The sequence below is a fragment of the Equus caballus genome, chromosome 25 (assembly GCF_041296265.1).
Source record: "Equus caballus isolate H_3958 breed thoroughbred chromosome 25, TB-T2T, whole genome shotgun sequence".
NCBI classification, from domain to species: domain Eukaryota; kingdom Metazoa; phylum Chordata; class Mammalia; order Perissodactyla; family Equidae; genus Equus; species Equus caballus.
Window position 1 is genome coordinate 41,934,109 of NC_091708.1, and position 18,792 is coordinate 41,952,900.

The 18,792-nt window shown below is 59.1% G+C and overlaps 1 protein-coding gene across 2 annotated transcripts in view; it reads left to right on the forward strand.

The window, feature by feature from the left end:
• Nucleotides 1-18,792, forward strand: part of LAMC3 (laminin subunit gamma 3) — a 58,071-nt gene that overhangs the window by 15,297 nt on the left and 23,982 nt on the right. For both annotated transcript variants that reach the window (XM_070250865.1, XM_070250866.1), the window contains exons 3-10: nucleotides 3,007-3,137; nucleotides 6,785-6,951; nucleotides 9,153-9,341; nucleotides 9,418-9,535; nucleotides 11,234-11,332; nucleotides 13,833-13,969; nucleotides 16,520-16,630; nucleotides 18,580-18,772. In XM_070250865.1, the coding sequence (XP_070106966.1) occupies nucleotides 3,007-3,137; nucleotides 6,785-6,951; nucleotides 9,153-9,341; nucleotides 9,418-9,535; nucleotides 11,234-11,332; nucleotides 13,833-13,969; nucleotides 16,520-16,630; nucleotides 18,580-18,772 (1,145 nt within the window). The remainder of the gene's footprint in view (nucleotides 1-3,006; nucleotides 3,138-6,784; nucleotides 6,952-9,152; nucleotides 9,342-9,417; nucleotides 9,536-11,233; nucleotides 11,333-13,832; nucleotides 13,970-16,519; nucleotides 16,631-18,579; nucleotides 18,773-18,792) is intronic.

Consider the following 18,792-nt stretch of genomic DNA (forward strand, 5'->3'; position numbering starts at 1 on the left):
CAGGGTCCCCAAGACCACCCTCAGCTTCAGTGGTTCACTTGAAGGAGTCACAGAACTCAGAAAAGCCGCTATACTCACGGTGACAGTTTATTACAGTGAAAGGATACAGGCTGAAACCAGCGAAGGCAAGAGGCGCCTGGGGCAGGTCCAGGAGAGACCAGGCCTGAGCTTCCCATGTCCTCTCCCTGTGGCATCATAGGGACGGCCCTTACGTCTCCCAGCGACAATGTGTGGCAACCCACACAGAGTACTGTCAACCAAAAGACCCCCTGTGCCTGGGAGTCCAGGCTTGCTGTTGGGGTCAGCCACAGAGACATGGCTGCCTGCCTGGCTGACCCTAATCTCCAGCCCCCCAGGGGTCAAGCTGATCGCGTGTGGCCAAGGCCCCCCCATAGACTGTCTGGGGGGGCCCAAGACCCCAGGTGAACAAAGGCACTGTTACCAAGCAGGACACTCAGAGGGCTTAGAGGTGAGCTCCGTGAGCGGGGGTCAAAGGGCAGGGCTCGCTTTGGGCAAGGCTGATCCTCTGTGCGCGGAATCACATCTCCAGATGCCCAGGCCCTGCTGTCCCATTAAAAATGCTCCTGTGTGATCGTCATGATTCTGTTCAAAATGACCATTCCTCCTCCACGGGGCTCCAAGCTCTGTGGATTAGAAAATGTCAGCCAGGGTCCTTTGAAGACAAGCAGAGGGGGGGGCCCGCTCCTCCTGTGTCTGTGCCACCGTCGCCCTGGGACCCCCGGCACTGGGTTCCCTGACTTGTTGCCTTGTGTGTCCTGGACGTTGTCCCTGATGGAGAAACAGCCTTTTGAGAAATGCTCCCTGCTGCTCCCAGGCAGAAGCCAAGGTCAGAGAAGGACAAAGAAAGGCAAGCGCCCCCACCCTTGTCGCCTGTCCTTCCCTCGGGGGCACATCCGGGGTGGCGCCTCCTCTGGGATGTGGGGCATTGGGAGGTAATGAAGGATGAGTCTGTGTGGCTGCTGGGTCTTGGGTCCCTCTGTCCCCCATGAGGGGCCCAGGACCTTGGAGAAGGCAGAATTGGCCACAAGAGCTGAGTGGCTGCCTGAGCGGCTCCACTCCCTGGGGTGGCTGCCACTCTCCTTAAGGCTGCATTCTGGACCCCGGGTCTGTCCGAAATCAGCTGAGAGCCCCCTCGTAGTTTTTAGCTGGGGCCACTACAAGTCGCAAAAGCCCACTGCCTGTGTACATCGGGGCTCGGTTTGCCCTAAGATGACCTTTAGGGCTTTGGGGGTGCCCCATACAATTTGGCTAAGGGAGCCAGTGCCCCTTCTCTCTCCCAGCTGCCATCCTTCTGTCTCAGCAAGACTGTGACGCTGTCCCTGTTGTCCTCACAGACTGATGGAGCAGGTCATAGGCCGCACAGCAGAGGCAGGAACCCAGACGAGGGTCACTGCTGGCCGGCCCTTGGGCAGGTTGCGGCCCTCCGGGCCCCACTGGTGTGGTGAGGGCTTTGGGGTAGACGCAGGAACGCAGGCTAACGAGTGGCTTACAGCTGGGACCCCGGGGTCAGATAGACCCGAATGCCAGCTCTGCCGTGCACCACGTGTGCAACTTGGAGCCTCAGTCTACTCATCTGTAAACCGGGGGAACGACAGTACCCGCCGTGGCGTTATCACGAGGACCCGAGCCCTAAGCACACGGTGTCGGCTGCTGTGCCTTCCAGCTCCAGCATCAGCTGGTTTGAGTTCTTTGGGTGGCACTTTTTCTGGAAAAAGAAAAGTCTCAAGGCCTTCTGCTGTGCGCTGCTGGGTCTCCCGGCCTGGGCCTTGGCTCCTTGCTCCTCAGCAGCATCAGCACCACCTGAGCACTTGTTTGAAATGCAGAGTCTCAGGCCCTGCCCCCGACCTCGGAGTCAGAAGCTGCGTTTTAACCAGATCCCAGAATGCACACTGACCTTTGGGAGGCTAGTCAGGGAGTAACAGGGACTTACATGGCTGAGTGCTGAGATTCCCCTGAAGTTTGCTGGGGCTGGACCCCTCCTCCCCAGCTGAAGCATCCTCAGGCAGAGGCCCCGGGGCCCGGGCAGTGGGCTGGTGGTTGCTGGGCTCGGGGTGCAGGAGAGGCCCGCTGGCCTGATCGTGCTGGGCGAGAAGAGAGACTTTGCCAGGAGTTCCTTTTCTGTCCTAATGGGCCTGATTGCTGAACCAGGAGCTCCTGGGCCGAATTAAAATGCTGATTAAAATTCAGCAGAGCCACCTTTGATTATAACAGCAGGCAGATGAAAATGTCAGCCTTCACGTGGCTTCTCCCCACGTCCCCACCAGCAAGCCACTCATTCAGCCATCAGCAAGTATTTATCGAGGGCCTGATGTGTGCCAGGCAGACCCCAGGGGAGGCAGCGAGCAGAACAGGCCCCCACTCCCTGCTCTAGTGGGGCTTACGTTCTGGTAGGACAGCTGTCACCTGGGGCAGGTGACTTGTCTGTTGGGAGCCTGAACACTTGAGAAGCCTAGAAACCTAGGGCCTGCCCCACGCCAGGCCTAGCTGAGCCAGGTAGGGGGCACTGGGATGCATCCTCCCTCAGCTGACCTCTAGAATAGGGGTGCAGGGGCTGCTGGGAGAAGGCGGGTGACCTGCATGACAGAGTTTTAGATCAGCTGCTTCAGCCCTGGCCTCAGCACCTCGACCACTTACTGAGCATGTGCCAGACCCCACTGCTGACATCGACCATCCTCCTCCCAACACCCTCGTGGGGTCCACGCTATTCCTTGTCCCATTTCACAGATAGGGCAATGGAGGCTCCGAGACGTTGAGCAACTTCCCTCAAGTTGCACAGCCAGGAAGTGGCCGGGCTTCCAGCTTGGCGTGACCCCAAAGCGCAGGCTCCTTATCTCTGCAGTGTTCTTGGAATTTGCCTGAGCTTGGCCCGTCCCTGTGTCCAGGAAACCCCAGGGCGGCCAGCGGGAGCCTCCAGCAGAGCAGGTGGGAGCAAATACTCGAGAACCTGCTGATGGCATCTTGTCCCCTCCCCTCTGTCTCCCCCAGGAGTGGGTCACCAGCACGGAGCTGCTCATCTCCCTGGACCGGCTCAACACTTTTGGGGACGACATCTTCAAGGACCCCAGGGTGCTGCAGTCCTACTACTACGCCGTGTCTGACTTCTCCGTGGGCGGCAGGTAAGCTGAAGGCGGGGTGGTGGGGCCCAGGACCCCAGACCCTGGTGCTGGGGCAGCAGGTGGCTGCCACGTGGGAGTCACCTGGTGTCTGCTGTGGAGGGGTGAATAAGCCACTTCCGGCGCCCCAGAGGAGAAAGAGGGAGCAGGATCCTGGTCCCCTGGGCTCGGCATTCGAGGCCTTCGTGGCCCGGCTGCGTCCTGCCTGCCAGCCTAACTCCTGCTGTTTTTCCTACATCAGCCATGTTTCCACCACCGTTTGTGGGACACACCAGACTTTAGCACCTGCTGTTCCCTCTGCCTGGAGGTCCCTTCCCCCTTTTTTTCTTTTTCCTTTTTGCATCTTACAGGTACACTTATTCATGCCACAGAGGAAGTAGCACTTGTGCCAGCGTACAGTGCTGGTCCACGTTCCTGCCTAGCATAGTGCGCTCACATTACAGCCAGGCTGCTGCTCCATCGGATGTGCGCTCCAAGCAGAGCTGGTCAGTGATGACCTTGAGCGGCACAGGCCTCGAAGCTTCCAAAGCTTTACTTCCTTTACCAGCACTCCTGATGTTATAAACAGTGAAGGCCATCAGCCCCATTCCTTCCCAAATCTCCTGGTAGACTTGGGTATAGTAGGGCTTCATGGGGACCCAAACTTTGTGGGGTTTTGGGGTTTTTTTTTTTTTTTTTTTTTTTTTTGCTGAGGAAAATTGGCCTAAGCTAACATTGGTGCCAGTCTTCCTCTATTTTGTATGAGGGTCGCTGCCACAGTGTGGCTGATGAATGATGTGGGTCTGTGCCTGGGAACCGAACCTGCGAACCCTGGGCTACAGAAGCGGGAGTGTGCCAGGCTTAACCCCTAAGCCATGGGGCCAGCCCCAGGACCCAAGCTTTTTTTTTTTTTCTGAGGAAGATTCACCCTGAGCTAACATCCTTTGCCAATCCTTTTTTTTTTGTTATCGTTGGTTTTTTTTTTTTGCTTGAGGAGGATTGGCCCTGAGCTAACATCTATGCCAGTCTTCCTCTATTTTGTATCTGGTACGCCGCCACAGCATGGCTGATGAGTGGAGTAGGTTCACACCTGGGATCCAAACCCGTGAACCCTGGCTGCCAAAGCAGAGCGTTCAGCACTTTAACCACTGGGCCATGGGGCCAGCCCTGACCCAAACACTTTTAATAAGGCTTTGAGGCATCTTGGCACAGGACAAACTGCTCAGGCTGCTCTGAAGGCCCAGGGCCAACGACTCGGAAAGGTCGCTGAGAGGGCAGGTGCCCGCCCCGCCCCCTTTCTCCTGTGGCGCCCTGGGCACCCCGGTCCTGGCCCCACGTTCTCCTCCAGCATTGGTTGGTGCTCGTTGTGGTTTGTTTAAGCATCTCCCCGCTCCAGGATGTCGGGCCGTGACATCCCAGGCCTGTGTCACCCGCGGCCGCCCAGTCCTGGGCCCTCGAGGCAGCTGTGGAACCAGAGTGGGCACAGATGGTGTCCTCAGTGTGAAGGCTTTTCAGGTTCTCTCTTGGAGAGGAGAGAGGAAGACACATGTTCCGGGCCCGGTCTCGAGGGGTAGCAGACAGTAGTCAGATCTGTCCCTAGTAAACATGCCAGTGCCCCCCAGAGGGACAGGGCCGGGAGGCAGGGCAGGGTGTGCTGTGGGCAGGGAGACTGCTCTGCAGAGGGGACCAGCGGAGGCTGGACGAGGAGAGGGGCAAGCATCCCAGGCCGAAGGGCCAGTGCGTGCGAGACTCAGGGCTCCAGGGGCCAGGAGGCCTGTGGTGGAGCAGAGGCCGTGGGGCCGGCTGGGAGGTTGTCAGGGCCACGGCCTGAGTCAATTCCCGTCCCACAGACTGTGTTGAAGGGTTTGGCCAGGGTGGTAGCAGGGTCAAATCTTTGAAACACCCCAACCCCCTGGTGTCCGCGTGGGGAAGAATGAGAGGGAGAAGATGCTGGAAACGGTAGGCGGCGGCCGTGGGAGATGGCGGGAGGGAAGGGAGAAGTTGGTGGGTCCAAAAGTTGTTTAGGAGGAAAACGGCTCGGTGTGGGAGTGACGGCCTGTGGGGTAGGAAGCAAGGGGCTCCGTAGTTGGGGACACTGGGGTGGCATCCAGGGAGGTGGAGAAGCCTGGGAGGGGCTGTGGGCCCAGCGGCCGACACTGGGAGGTCTGCACCCTCCAGGGAAGGCTGGGCTTGGGGACGAAGGGCAAGGGGATGTCTGTGCGGGTCCCTCTGCGCCTCCTCCCCTGCCACCCCCACGCTTGACTCAGGTCAGAGTGCCCGGGAGGAGGGACTAGCCAAGGGTGGTAGTGAGCTCCAGCGCCTGCTGTCAGGGGGCTTCCGGCCAGAGAACATCTGGGTCCCAGCTGCCAGAGCCCGACCACCCTGGGGCCGGCAGCTGGCTGGGAGCAGGTGGCCCAGCAGCCTGTGTCCTGCAGTGGCCCACAGGCATTTCACTCCTTCCCATGGGGTCAAAGGGCTTCACGGGGGTGAGGGGGAGGTGTTTGCAGCACCCCCCCGGGGACACGAGTGGTCCTTGTCTCGAGACTGGTGCCTGCTGTCTCCCGAGGCTGCCTGGTGCCCGGCTCCCCCTGCCAGAAGTGCTGGGTGGTACCTGCCTGCCGCGGGCTCCCCGGGAGGCCTGGCGAGCAAGCAGTGCCCTGTGCCCTTCCCAAGCCCTGTGTCCCCAAAGTGGAGGCAGCACCGTGGGTGCTGGCGGTGGCCAGCGGGTCTTCAACACCCGCTGAGAGCGGAGCATGGCGCGCAGTTTGTGGGGAGCCCCCAAGTGGCCGTGCATGTCCCGGAGCTCGGAGCTCGGGGTCAGCGTGGAGGGGGAGGGAACAGGGTGCAGCTTCCAGCTCTGCCACCTAGTGCTGTCCCTCGTGGCCTGCGCCTGGCCCTCCGCTGTGACGAGGGAGTGGTTCCTGTCCCTCCTGCCGCAGGGCTGGGGCTCCGGTGAGATGGGAGCTCGTTGGTTGCTCGGTGGGGCAGGCGCAGGCGGAGGCGCGGCCTGGGAGCGTGGCTGGTCTGGCCCCTCGGCGCGCAGGGGTGGCGGCCCCATGGATCAGGCTCAGCGAGGGTGCCCTGTGGCCCCAGAGCGCTTCTTTGTTCCCGCCCAGTTCCGCCTGTCTCCCGACCCTGCTCGGGGTGGGACCCGGGTCCGGGGCTGCCCCGCAGAGACAGGCTCGGTAGGGACTTGCGATAGCTGGGGCGACCCCTGTAAGGAGCAGCCTTTCTCATCCCTTCAGACACGGAGGAGAACTGCGTGCAGGGGCCCCCGCCTCCTACCCGTCTCTCTGTGGGCTGGCCCACCCTCTACCCGAGACTGAGATGACTTCCCGCGTCCCTCTCGGCCCAGGGTGGCGCTCCTCTCAGGCAGAAGCCTTCAGTGGCGGCCTCGAGGACTCTGCCATTACTATCTGGTGACCTTGGCTCCTGCCTCTGTTAGGGGGATGGTGGCGGGCTCATGAGGATAAAATGGGTCGTACGCGTACAGAGCTCAGAACAGCCTCGCATGGTCACTTCTCTGTTGTCCCCGGTCACATAGTCGGTGTCCAGTAAAGCCCCATAATTGAATCAGGGGCTCACATGAATGCGGGGGCCGCCGGGTGACTAAGTCCCCTCTGCCGGCGCTGGCCCGGCTCCTCGACCACCTCCTCCATGTTCTCTCCCAGGTGCAAGTGTCATGGGCACGCGAGTGCGTGCGGCCCTGATGCGGCGGGCCGGCTGGTGTGCCTCTGCCAGCACAACACCACGGGCACAGACTGCGAGCGCTGCCGGCCCTTCTTCCAGGACCGCCCGTGGGCCCGCGGCACGGCCGAGGCCGCCAACGAGTGTCTGCGTGAGTGTCCTGGGCTCTGGGGACCCGAGGCCTGGCCGTGGGGCTGCTCCCGGGGGGCTCTGAGCCCCTGTGCTGCTGCAGGGCTCAGGGGGAGCTGGGGGAGCTGGAGGGGGCGTCTGATCCTCCATCCTCCCGCCCAACGGCTCCCGCAGACTGAGTGCCCCCCAGTGGAGGCGTCCGTGGTGGGAGGGCTGGGACGGCCCCCCAACTTGTTCCTTTGTTTTAACTGCTCCGACTGTGGCTGCTAATGAGAGCCAGGCTGCCCCAGGTCCTGGGGGTGCTGACCTGCCCACCCAGCCTCCCCCACAGGCCCCCAGGCAGCCTTTGATGCCCCAGCCCCCGTGTGATGTGGCTTTGACAGCCTAACCTCAGAGACACACTGAAGAGGATGGTGCCCGCGTTCCTTCTCCGGGGATGTGGGCTGTGCATGAGGGGGCGGGGGCGGAGGATCCACTGCCTTCCATCCCAGCCTGCTGTGCCAGCCCACCCCAGCTTCACATTGTCCCCAAGCCCTGCTCTGGCTCCCCAGAGAGTCATCTGGCTTGCTTCAGGCTCTCCATGTGGAGCCGGCTGCCGCCGGGCACGGGATCCCGGCTCTGTGGCTCCTGGCAGGAGGAGCGTCTTCGTGTGCAGGCACCCCTGATGGCTGGGCCTCTGGGCCCACCATCCTCTTGGGCCTGGGCTGCCGGCAGCTCGCGGTGGGACAGGGAGGGGACAGGTTGTTCCATGGGACAGGGTGCTGTCTGCAGGAGCTGCCTCAGGCAGCTGATGGGTTCCTGCTGCCCTCGTTGGCCTGCCTCCACCAGGAAGTCCTCCTGGGCCGAGGAAGCTGTGCTGGCTGGCTCGTCTGTTCTTGAGTCAGGGGCTGTCTCCGTGGTGGGGACACAAAAGGCCAGACTGCTTCTGCCACATCCTCACCTCTCTGGTCACGTCTCTGTCCTCCCAGTCACCGGCCTGGAAACCGGGGCTTCATGCCTGACCCCTTCGCCGCCCCCCAGTCCAGGCAGCCCCTGAGCCCTGAATTCGGCCTCGTCCACATCTGTCCAGCCTGTCTAAGTGTGTCCTATGCAGCCAGTGCCTTGGCCCCGCCCCGTCATCCCTCCTTGGGGCCCCTGGAGCTCCCTCTTCCCTGTTCTGCCAGCCCCCAGCCCCCTCCACCTGCAGCCTGCCGTGCCTTCTTAAGCGCCGCTGCGATTCCATCCATCCTCTGCTTAACCCCCCACCCCGAGGTGGAGTCCACTGCCCGAGGCTGCCCGGCCCCCTGGATCAAGCTCCCCTGACCTCTTGACCTCACAGCTGCCCCTGCATCCCTCCATGTCTCGTCACACTGCACGGCGACCCCACCCTCTTCCCTTCTTCCCTGCCCATCCCTCGACATGCCAGCCTGCCCACCCCCCACTGGGCCGGTCTTTCTTCCCTGGCCGTCCACTTCTTCCTCCAGCCCTCCCCTCCTGCCTGGGGCTCTCCCTCGCCTCCTTCACTGGCCAGCTCCTTCCTGCTCACCCTTTAGGTTCAGCGTAGCCTCGACTTTCTGCGGGGATCCTCGCCTCCTCCCCCCAGGATGGCTGCAGGGCCTCCTTCAGCTCCAGAGCCCCCCTCCTTTTCCCATCACAGCCCTTCCTCACTCACAGGACTTCCTGTGCTTGCTGCATCTGGCCTCCGTCACACAGTGGACAACATGTGTCCGTACTGTCCCCTGGTCCACCCCCCGCTGGGCTCACCACAGGAGTCAAGATGGAGCTGATCCTTAGTACATACTTTTTAAAAATGAATTAATGAGTGAAGGAAGGGTGGCTTGTATTTTCCATGCATCTAAGTGACCTCATGGTCACTGGGACCAGATTCATACAATTATTATGGCTTGGAGGATCCACAAGAGATCTTTGAGTGAACCACACTGCCCCTCTCGAAGGTGGTCAATCTGTGATCCATGACCAGGCAGCTATCCATCCAGGCTTGCTGGGGAGGGTCCTGTGTTTGGTGTATTTCTTAATGGTGCCCCCTTTGCTCTTAAGAGTGTCCTGTTTTGGAAGATTAATCAATTGGTCTCCATATCCTTCATCACGCTGGGCCTGAACTCCATCCTTGGCTGTTCTTGAACTGCCTGCTCATTCAGCACAAGGAGGCTGATTGGCACAGACTTGCTGCCTACCGCATGCCACAGCCACCCACACACCCCCTCCCCTGCCTCCTGCCCACAGCCTGCAACTGCAGTGGCCACTCTGAGGAGTGCACCTTTGACCGGGAGCTCTTCCGCAGCACGGGCCACGGTGGGCGCTGCCTCCGCTGCCGTGACCACACGGCTGGGCCGCACTGCGAGCGCTGCCAGGAGAACTTCTATCGCTGGGACCGGCGAACACCGTGCCAGCCCTGCGACTGCCACCCAGCAGGTGAGTGGGCCCCCCTGCCCAGCGCCCCGTCCCTCGCTGTTCTGGCCCCCCGCTGCCCTGTGCCCTTCCTCCCCAGGCTCCCTGCGCCTCCAGTGCGATGATGCGGGCACCTGCGTCTGCAAGCCCACTGTGACGGGCTGGAAGTGTGACCGATGCCTGCCCGGGTTCCACTCGCTCAGTGAGGGCGGCTGCAGGTGAGGGCGGGGGTTGGGGGGTGGGGTGGCCCAGCCTGGGGGCGCGGTAGGGGGTTTGGAGTGAATGGCAGGAAGCAGGGGGACAGGATATCAGCTCGCCCCCCCCCCCCCCCACTTCGTTCCTTTATTCCTTCCTCTATTCAGCCTTTTCTGATTCTGCAGCTTCCAGGCCCCAAACCCAAGCAAGCACTACAGACAGCCAGTCCCCAGGGAGGCAGACAGATAAACAGATGAGACCGGGTGCGAGTCCTGCGGAAGCCCAGCCGGTCTGGGGGCTCGAGGGCTGGCTTCCTGTAAGAGGCGCTGAGTTCCAGTGTGAGGCCTGAGAAGTGAGGGCTGTCAGGGGGAGCGGCGGGGCTCCGAGGGAGGGGCGGGGGGGCTCTGGGGATCGGGGAGGAGGGTCTGGCGGGCCCTCGGGGGCCCGGGGGCGCTGTGTCCAAGCAGGAACGGGAGTGGGAGGAGCTGGGAACAGCTGGGAGCTGGGGCAGCCCGCGCTAGGGTTTGGCCATGGAGGGACAGAACCAGACAGGTTCCAGGGCCCCTCGGAAGGCAGAGTTGGCAGGAGGTGGTCACAGGGAGTGGAAGAGGAAGAGGGGATGAAGGCTGACCCCTGGGTTCTGCTTCGTGCCCCTGGGGAGGGAGGCCGTTCATGGCGAGGGGAGCACGGCGAGGGGAGCACAGCGAGGGGAGAGGCTGAGTCCACAGTGCTGGCAGGGCGTCCAAGGGGAGAGAGATGGGCACGGGCTACTGGGGTCTGGACCGCTGGAGGAGGGTCTAACACGGTTAACAACATTTGATTGAGAAAATACACAAAGAGCAAAAAAATGAAGCTGTTATAAATTCAGAAGCACCTGTAAATGAACTTGGCTTTGGCTAATTGCAACAGTCTCCTCGTGTGTTTGAAAGGCAGCGGAAACGCACTGGCCCCCAATGTGTGTGTGAGGAGTCTCAGATTCCTCATAAGGTAGTCCGTGGTTCTGGACACAAAACTGGCCCTCAGACGGGGGCCTGGATGCTTCCTGAGGGTCTCTGGCCTCTGGGCCTTTGCACATGCCATTCCTCCTACCCCTGAGCATTCTTCTCTCCCTGACCCTGCCTCTTTCTGGCCTGTGTCTGGCAAATTCCTGCTCGCTCTTCAGTTCTCAGCCAGGGCACAGCTCCCCCAGGAAGTCTTCCCTTCTTCCTGTCCCCTTGCCCCATCCTGAGTGCCTCCTTGTACATCCCCTCCCACAGCACACAGCAAAGTTCAGGTCTGCCTGTGTCCCTGTCCACCCTCACTGGACTGTAGATTCCATAAAGGCAGGAACCATGTCTTGTCAGATGGTGGGTGGATGGAAGGATGGATGGAGGGAGGGAGGAAGGGATGGGTAGATGCATGGGTAGAGAGTGAGTGGGTGGATGGGTGGGACGATGGATGGAAGGATGCACAGGTGGGTGGATGGATGGATGGGTGGATGGAAGGATGCACAGGTGAATGGATGGATGGATGGATGGATGGATGGTGGGTGAGCAGATAGGTGGGTCACTTCCTTGGCATGGTAGGAACAGTAACATGTGGGGGCAGGCTCTTAGGTCAGCCCTCCTCCTGGTCCTCTCGGGAACGGGGAGGAGCAGAGAGGGTCCTTCCGAGGAGGGCAGGCTGATCCCATTCTGGAGTTGCTTGTTGACTCCTCTCCCCTTGTCCTGTCTCTTTGGCAGACCCTGCACCTGCAATCCTGCTGGCAGCCTGGGCACCTGTGACCCCCGCAGTGGGCGCTGCCCCTGCAAAGAGAATGTGGAAGGCAACCTGTGTGACAGGTGAGCGAGCCCGTCCAATAGTGAGCCTGCTGGAAGTGACCTCAGGGGTGGTGGTGGGAGGAGGCGGGGGCAGGTCTCGTCGACTTGGGCGACCTCACCACCTGGCGCTCTTCCTGGAGCCCCACGACTCTGCCGTCCAGGAAGTGGTCTCAAGGTTTTGACCCACCACCACTGAAATTCCTAAACTCTGAGAAAATGCGTCTTTTTTTCTTTTACATCTTAAAAAGAAAGAGCTGGAAAGGATAAGAGAGATCCTTTAATCCAGTAAATACATGGCCCTTGTACCTCAACCCTCCCATCTCATACCCAGGCAGACATCACTAGCAGAGCACTACCACAACCCTCCCATCTCACACCCAGGCAGACATCACTAGCGGAGCACAGCAGTCTTTATCATGGGGCCTGCTGTAACCTCAGAATCCTGCTCTATGCCTTGCTCCATGAAGCTCCTGCCAGTTGAGCTGAGATTTGAGCCTCTTTGCCATCCTTGCCATCCTGTCCTGGTACACGTGGAGCGTCTGAAGCTCAACGAGGCAAAATGCCTTTTGCAAAGCCGCACAGTCCTTGAACTTGCTCTCGCGTGCATTCAGGGCACATCCTAACCGCAGGCAGTGGGGCTGGAGGATGAATGAGGGTTCCCTCCTTGGATACCGTCTCCTCTTCCTGGCTTTGTTGCTGACCTCTGAAGCCCTTTGCAGCCAGCACGGGGTCTGCCCGGGGCTCTGGTCCTCTGGCCACAGGCCCTGTGTGTGAAGTGCCGAACACAGCATCATACTGTGGACTGTCTGCTCTCGTCAGTCCGTGCTGGGCCCGCAGTGGTTCAGGAAGAAGTTGGTGACAAAGCCACATGGCTGGGCCTGGCCTGGGCTCTCCCAGGCTGTCCACACATGGCCTGTGGGCCCCGGGGTGGGAGGTGGACTCCTGCTGGGGCTTTCTCCCTGGAGACCCCTCGAGTAAGGAGGCAGCATGGAACTGGGGCACGAGGTCCCACCTGGGCTCTCGGGCGGCTCTGCCCCCCACCGCCTCGCACCCCGAGGAGGTCCTCCCTTGGAGCCCCACTTAGCTCGTTTGTGAAATCATTGATGAGCTGTGCTCGTCGGAGCTGGCTGGGCGTCCTGGTCGTTGGCAGCTTCTTATGAATCATATTCCGGCACCGGGCCGGCCGAAATGGAGGCCCCAGGGTGCAAACCAGGCGTGTGTGTTTGTAACACATCTCTCCAAGGCTCCCCGTAGAAAGGGCTGATTCTGGGGCTGGGGTGGGGAAAATGCAGGATGAGCCCAGAGCATCTTGTAGTGCCAGAAAGCAAGGAAGTCCTTAATTAAAAACAAAACCAGACAAAAACAAACAAAAAACCCCAAACCAGGATGGGGGCCCGTGTCAAAAGGACGCCAGTGTGAAAGAGCTCCCAAAGCTGGAACAATTTGAACAACAAAATAAATAGCGATAGTATTGGATTATAACCCAAAGAATAAAATAAATATCCACGAGTCCACACTGATATAAATAGATGAGTGAATAAATAAATACACAGAGATGAAGGGACAAATCTTCCTTCCAGAAGAATTCCCAATAATAACTGTAGAAGGAATGAGGGAAATAGAAACTCTGTTGGACTAGCATAGTAACAGTCGCTGTAGGCAAGAGCCGCCGATGAATACTGCAATTAGTGGGCGGAACTTTAAGGAGAAGCAGGGTCTTTGCAGAGCCCCAAAATAGCCCCCTTAAAGTATTTGTTAATTCCTGTGCTGGTTTCCACCTGTGTCCACAGTTCTTTGATACCCCTTCTCCAGGAGGGGGAGCTTAGTTCCCCTCCAATTGCCTGTGCCCTGGACTCAGTGACTTGCTTCTAACAATGAGAATGTAGCAGTTTTGTGGTGAAGGAACCTGGCGGGCGGCACCTTAACCAGATGGCGAAGGTTACCATTACCGGTGATGTCACCTGGGTGTCATTTACCCCGATGTGATGTGACGAGAAGGGCACTTCACCACTATTTCTTCCCAAAACCCATAGCCCCAGTCTAATCATGAGAAAAAAGTCAGAGAAACCCAAATTGAGGGACATTCTGCAAAATGTCTGACCAGTACTCTTCAAAATGTCAAGGTCGTGAAAGACGACAAAAGACCAAGATGCTGTTACAGACTGGAGGAGATTAGGAAATAATTAAATGCCACGCCATGTCCTGGATGGGATCCTGGAGCAGAAAACAGATGTTTGTGGAATGGGAGAAACCCTAATCCTAAAGTCTGCAGTTCAGTAAACAACGTTGACCGCTGTCGATTTCTCGGTTTTGATAAATTCGCCTAGTGGATGTTGACGTTAGGGAGAGCTGGGTGGGGAGGCAGTGGGAACTCTGTACTATCTTTTCAAGTCTTCTGTAAATCTGAAAAATATTTTTTAAGTTTTCCCCAGTGATTCTGGACTCACATCAGTCCGGCTGGGATCCCCCGACCCTCGTGGATTTGTTAGGCCCCCATGGGCATGTCCCTCCTCTGTTTCAGATGCCGCCCGGGGACATTCAACCTGCAGCCCCACAACCCGGCCGGCTGCAGCAGCTGCTTCTGCTATGGCCACTCCAAGGTGTGTGCGGCCGCCGCCGGGTTCCGGGAGCACCACATCCTCTCCGACTTCCGCCAGGGTAAGAAGTGCCCCCTGCAGCCGCCTCCCAGGGGTCTGCCCCCAGCCCGGTGGGGGCAGGCGGTGCTGCTTAGGGGCGATCCTGCCATGGTGGTGTGGGTGCGTCTCCCACAGGTCCACATGGCTAGCTGTGCCAGATGTGCCCCTCTGTGCCGCTCAGCGCTCCCCAGGACGGGCCCGCACCCCTCAGTTCCCTCCCCAGCCTCCAGCAGGGTTGGGGGGCTGGACAGACAGCAGCCTTTGGATCCTGTGGGGGAATTTCTGATTACTCTGTCAAGATTGGCCTCCTTGAGCATATCCTAGTGCCGAGGACGCAGGCCCAGTCCCCTGGCCTCCATTTATTGAGCACCTGCTGCACGCAGGCACTGTGCTGAGCTCTTTACGTGCGTGGAACCTCACGACATCCCCAGCAGGTAGGCGCTCTCATGCCCATTTTACAGGTGAGGCAGCTGAGGCCCAGGAAAGGGAGGTCCCGTAACTGAGCTGCTGGCACCCAGGTTTCTCAGCTCCTGAGTTCTGTCCTTCACCACCGAGCAGGGTTTCTCTCTGGGCCCAGGATCCAGGGCTGCCCTGGTGTCCTGGGTCCCCATCTCCAGGCGGCACAGTTGCCTCTTTGGAGCAGGAAAGTGTTGGAGCTCTGAACTCTGCATTAATCATAGCCTGCGTGGACCCCTGCGTGCCCCCCAGGGAGGAGCCCGCTGTCAGCCTGGGATCACACCACCTGCGCTGGCTCCCGGGCGCCCCAGACGCAGGGGCAATGCGCCCTCTGCTGGACACCGCACAGACAGCAGGCCTCACGGGGGCTTGGAATAGGGACCCCGGGTCTAGGACATCAGCGTCAGACAGGACTCAGTTTACAGATGCTGAGGACGCGGTCCTTACTGTCTCTTCTCACTTTGAGCCAGGCCCCGGGTCAGGCACTTCAGCCCTGGTGTCTCACGTTATCTCACAATCACTCTTGGCTGGCAGGTCTTAGACTTTTCCGTCTCTGGATCCTCTTTATGCTCTTGAAAATGAGGGAGGCCCTCAGAGCACTTTCATTATTGTGGGTTGTTTATATGGATATTTTCTGTGTTAGAAATCAAAACAGTAATTTGAAAATTTCTATGTATTCATTTTTAAATGACCTTGGGAAACTTATAACAAAAAATAACATCTACCTGTGAAACATAATTATCTTTTTAAAAGATAAAACATTTTGTGAGAAGAGTGCTACTCATTTCACTTCTTCTTCTTCTTCTTTTTTTTTTTTTTTCTGAGGAAGATTAGTCCTGAGCTAGCATCTGTGCCAATCCTCCTCTATTTTGTATGTGGGTCACTGCCACAGCGTGGCTCACAAGTGGTGTGTAGATCCACATCCGGGATCTGAACCCACTGATCCGGGCCACTGAAGCAGAGCATGCCAAACTTAACCCCTAAGGGGGCTGGCCCTTGTTTTGCATTTTCATGCATCTCTTACAGTCTGGATTGATAGAAGTCAGCCGACTCTCACCATGGCTTCTGTTATTTAGTCTCTTGTGATATCACATGTTGTGTAGTTTCTGGAAAACTCCACTGTATGCTTGTGAGAGAGACAGAATGAAAAATGCAGATAACATCTTAGTGTTCTTAAGAAGATGGTTTGACCTCATTGATCCCCTGAAAGGGTCTCAGGGATCTCCTGGGGCATTCAGACCAACCTGGAAAACTGCTACCGGGGTCATAAGTACTTCATTGCCCCCATTTGCCAGATGAGGAACCAGGTTCAGAGAGGTTAAGTAACTTGCCCAGGGTCACACAGCCAGTGAGGGGCAGAGCCTAGTCTAGTGTCGAGGAGCCCCAGCCTCCCCTTTGCGACCTCTTTCCCTTTCTTCATCCCTCTGTCCTCCCCCCAGGTGCCCCAGGTGCTGGGCCTCCGCCCCATTCCCCAGGTGCCCCTAGAGAGCACCCTCTTAGGTCCTCTGCTCTGTGCCGGGCTGTGCTTGGTGTACGGCTATCGCCAGAAGGGGGGTGGACTGGACTGGCACAGGGAGGACAGAGACCTGGGTTCTCGTCCTGGCTTGACCATTCCCTAGCCAGCTGGCCTTCTGGGTGCAGCGGGCTAAGGACGCACCCCCATCGAAGGACAGGAGCAGTGACGTCCCAGCTGAGGCAGCTCTCTGAAGACCTGAAGACGAGGTCAAGTCCAGTATTGCTGGAGCCGGCTCCGACATCCCAGCGCCCCACAGTGGTGTCTGGGCTGTGTCCTCCAGTGGCTCAAAGCCCGCTGAAGGGCCGGGGCAGGCCCAGCGCTCTGAGCGTACCCACCTGGAGCTGGGCCTGAGCTCTCCAGCTTCTCCGGGGCTGCCTCCCACCCCGAGGTCCCCCAGCTCTGGGCTGGGGATCCAAGCTGCCTGGCCGTGGGCTCGGGGCGTTTGCATATTGCCTGTCTTTCCCTTCCCCGGGCACTGTCCTTTCAGACTGGGCTCAGGCCTCTGGGGGCTGTCCTTGGGACCCAGAGAAGGGTATGGAGTGCAAGGGCCAGAGGCCACCCTCCAGGACCTCACAGAGCGGGTGTGTGTTTGTTGCCCAGGAGCTGAAGGCTGGCAGGCTGGAAGCATGGGGGGCCCAGAGCATCCGGCACGATGGAGGCCAGGGGGGCTCCCCCTGAACCTGGGAGATGAGGAGGAGCTCGCAGCGCCAGGTACCTGCCCACGGGGGGTGGGGGCGGGTGGTGGGTAAACTCCCTGTGTCCCTTTCTTCCCCTTTCTTCTCGCTGCTGTGACAAGTTAACACCAACTTAGTGGCTAAAAACAAGACAGATTTATTCTTTGAGTGTCTGGAGGTCAGAAGCCAGGAACGAGTCTCCCGGGTTAGAAGCCAGGTGTCGGCAGGGCTGGTTCCTCCTGGAGGCTCAGGGGGGCGAGAAATCCGTTCCCTGGCCTCTGCAGCTTCTAGAGGCGCCTGCATTCCGTGGCTCGTGGCCCCTTCCTCCATTTGCAGGGCTGGCTGAGTCTCTCACGTTGCCCTACTCTGACCCCAACTGTTCTGTTTCCTGTTCCATCTTTTAAGGACCGTTGTGATCCCATTGGGCGCAGCTGGATAATCCATATTAATCTCTCTCCTGTGGGATCAGCTCATTAACAACCTGAATTCCACCTGCAGCCTCCCTGCCCCTGCCAGGCAACGGGACATATTCACAGATTTCAGGCATCAGGATGTGGACACCTTTAGGGGCCATTTTTCTGCCGACCACATGCCCCAACCCCCTGCTCCCTGATCACTGCCTTGCCACCCAGGGCTCCTTCAGGCCGCTGTCACACCCCAGACAGTCCCTGTGCATTTCCCATCAGCCCCCACCCACCAGCCCGCTGCATCCCTTGCCCAGGGCTGTGGGATTCCTGCAGAAGCAAGAAGTTCTAGATTATTCTGAACCCCACCCCCATCAATTAGGGCAATTTTGGTCTCCTGGAAACTGTATCAGACCGAGAACCGGGAGCCTGGGCTCCATTCTTTGCTCTACTCTGGCCAGAGTCGGGGTCTGCTGGCTCCCCTGAGCCAGTCCTACCCTTTTCCTCCCTATCCAAGAGGGGCCGAGGAGATGACACACAGATGACCCGGGAGCTGTGTCAACGCAGTTCCTATGTGCCCTGCGGCCAGGAAACAAAGGACACAGGGGTCCCAGGACCCTCTCGTGGGGCAGGTGCTCTCAGCTCAAAGGCCCGTGAGCAGAAAACACGCTCTGTTCCCTGGCCGCTTTGTCGATACACTTCAGAGAAAGGAGCCACTCGCTCAGGAAGTGTTGGCGGGGTTCTGTGCTGGGTGCTGGGCGCGCTGCGGTGGGCGAGGCGGGTGGGCGGACTCAGCCAGTCCTATTTCACTTCCTGGTCTGCACATGTTCTGCCGACACTGTCTGCCTCGGCGGACTCGCGAGTACAGAAGGACTGGGAGGAAAGGAAGGAGGGGCATCCCATTGCTGCCTCCTGCTGGGTCGTGACTTTCGGCACAAGCGGTCGGCTCAGGCAGGGAAATAACATGGGTGACAGATTCTCTGATAGGGCTCCTGGGCCTCCGTGCTGCTTTCTGCTGGAAGCAAGTTCTGCCTCCAATGGAAAGCGTGGCCTCTGGGGCCATCAGCGCCCCTGCTTTGCCACACGTGTCGCACGCTTACCTTGTTCTTGCTTTGAGTCTTGCTAAGCTCCCGTGCGTGTGGGTCCACCACACTTCTGCGCTCCTGAGGCCTCGTGACTGCTGTGTGTGAACTGGCGGCCGGGCGCCGCTGCTGGGCATGCTGGGCGTATCCCTGTTCCATACAGACTCCTTAGTGTCATCAGACTTCACCTACAAAACCCAAGTTTTAAGTATTCTTAAAGTGTTAAGAATGTCAGGACGGCGACAGCATGGCATTAGACGAGGCGTGGGGCCCTGTGTGTCTGCAGGGGTCGCACGCCCGTGAAGCCAGCCCCAGCTGCAGGGCCTGGCGCGGAGGGGAGGGTGGGCCACCCCCAGCATCTGCGTGCAGATGGCCTTTGATTTTCCACTTGCTGTAGTTTTATCTTGTTTGAATGTTTAAGTGCTAATAAAATCAGTGTAGACGTTAAAAATCAAGCTAATTAACTGAAGACTGTGAGAGCCTTCTTCTCTTGTCCTCAGAGAAGTTCCTGGGAGACCAGCGGTTCAGCTATGGGCAGCCCCTTACGCTCACCTTCCGGGGCCCCCCTGGGGGCTCCCCGCTCCCCGTGCAGCTGAGGCTGGAAGGGGCGGGCCTGGCCCTGTCTCTGCGGCATTCCAGCCCGTCCGGCCCCCAGGACGCCGGGCAGCCTGGGGAGGTACAGCTGCACTTCCAGTGAGTGTCCTGCTGTGTCC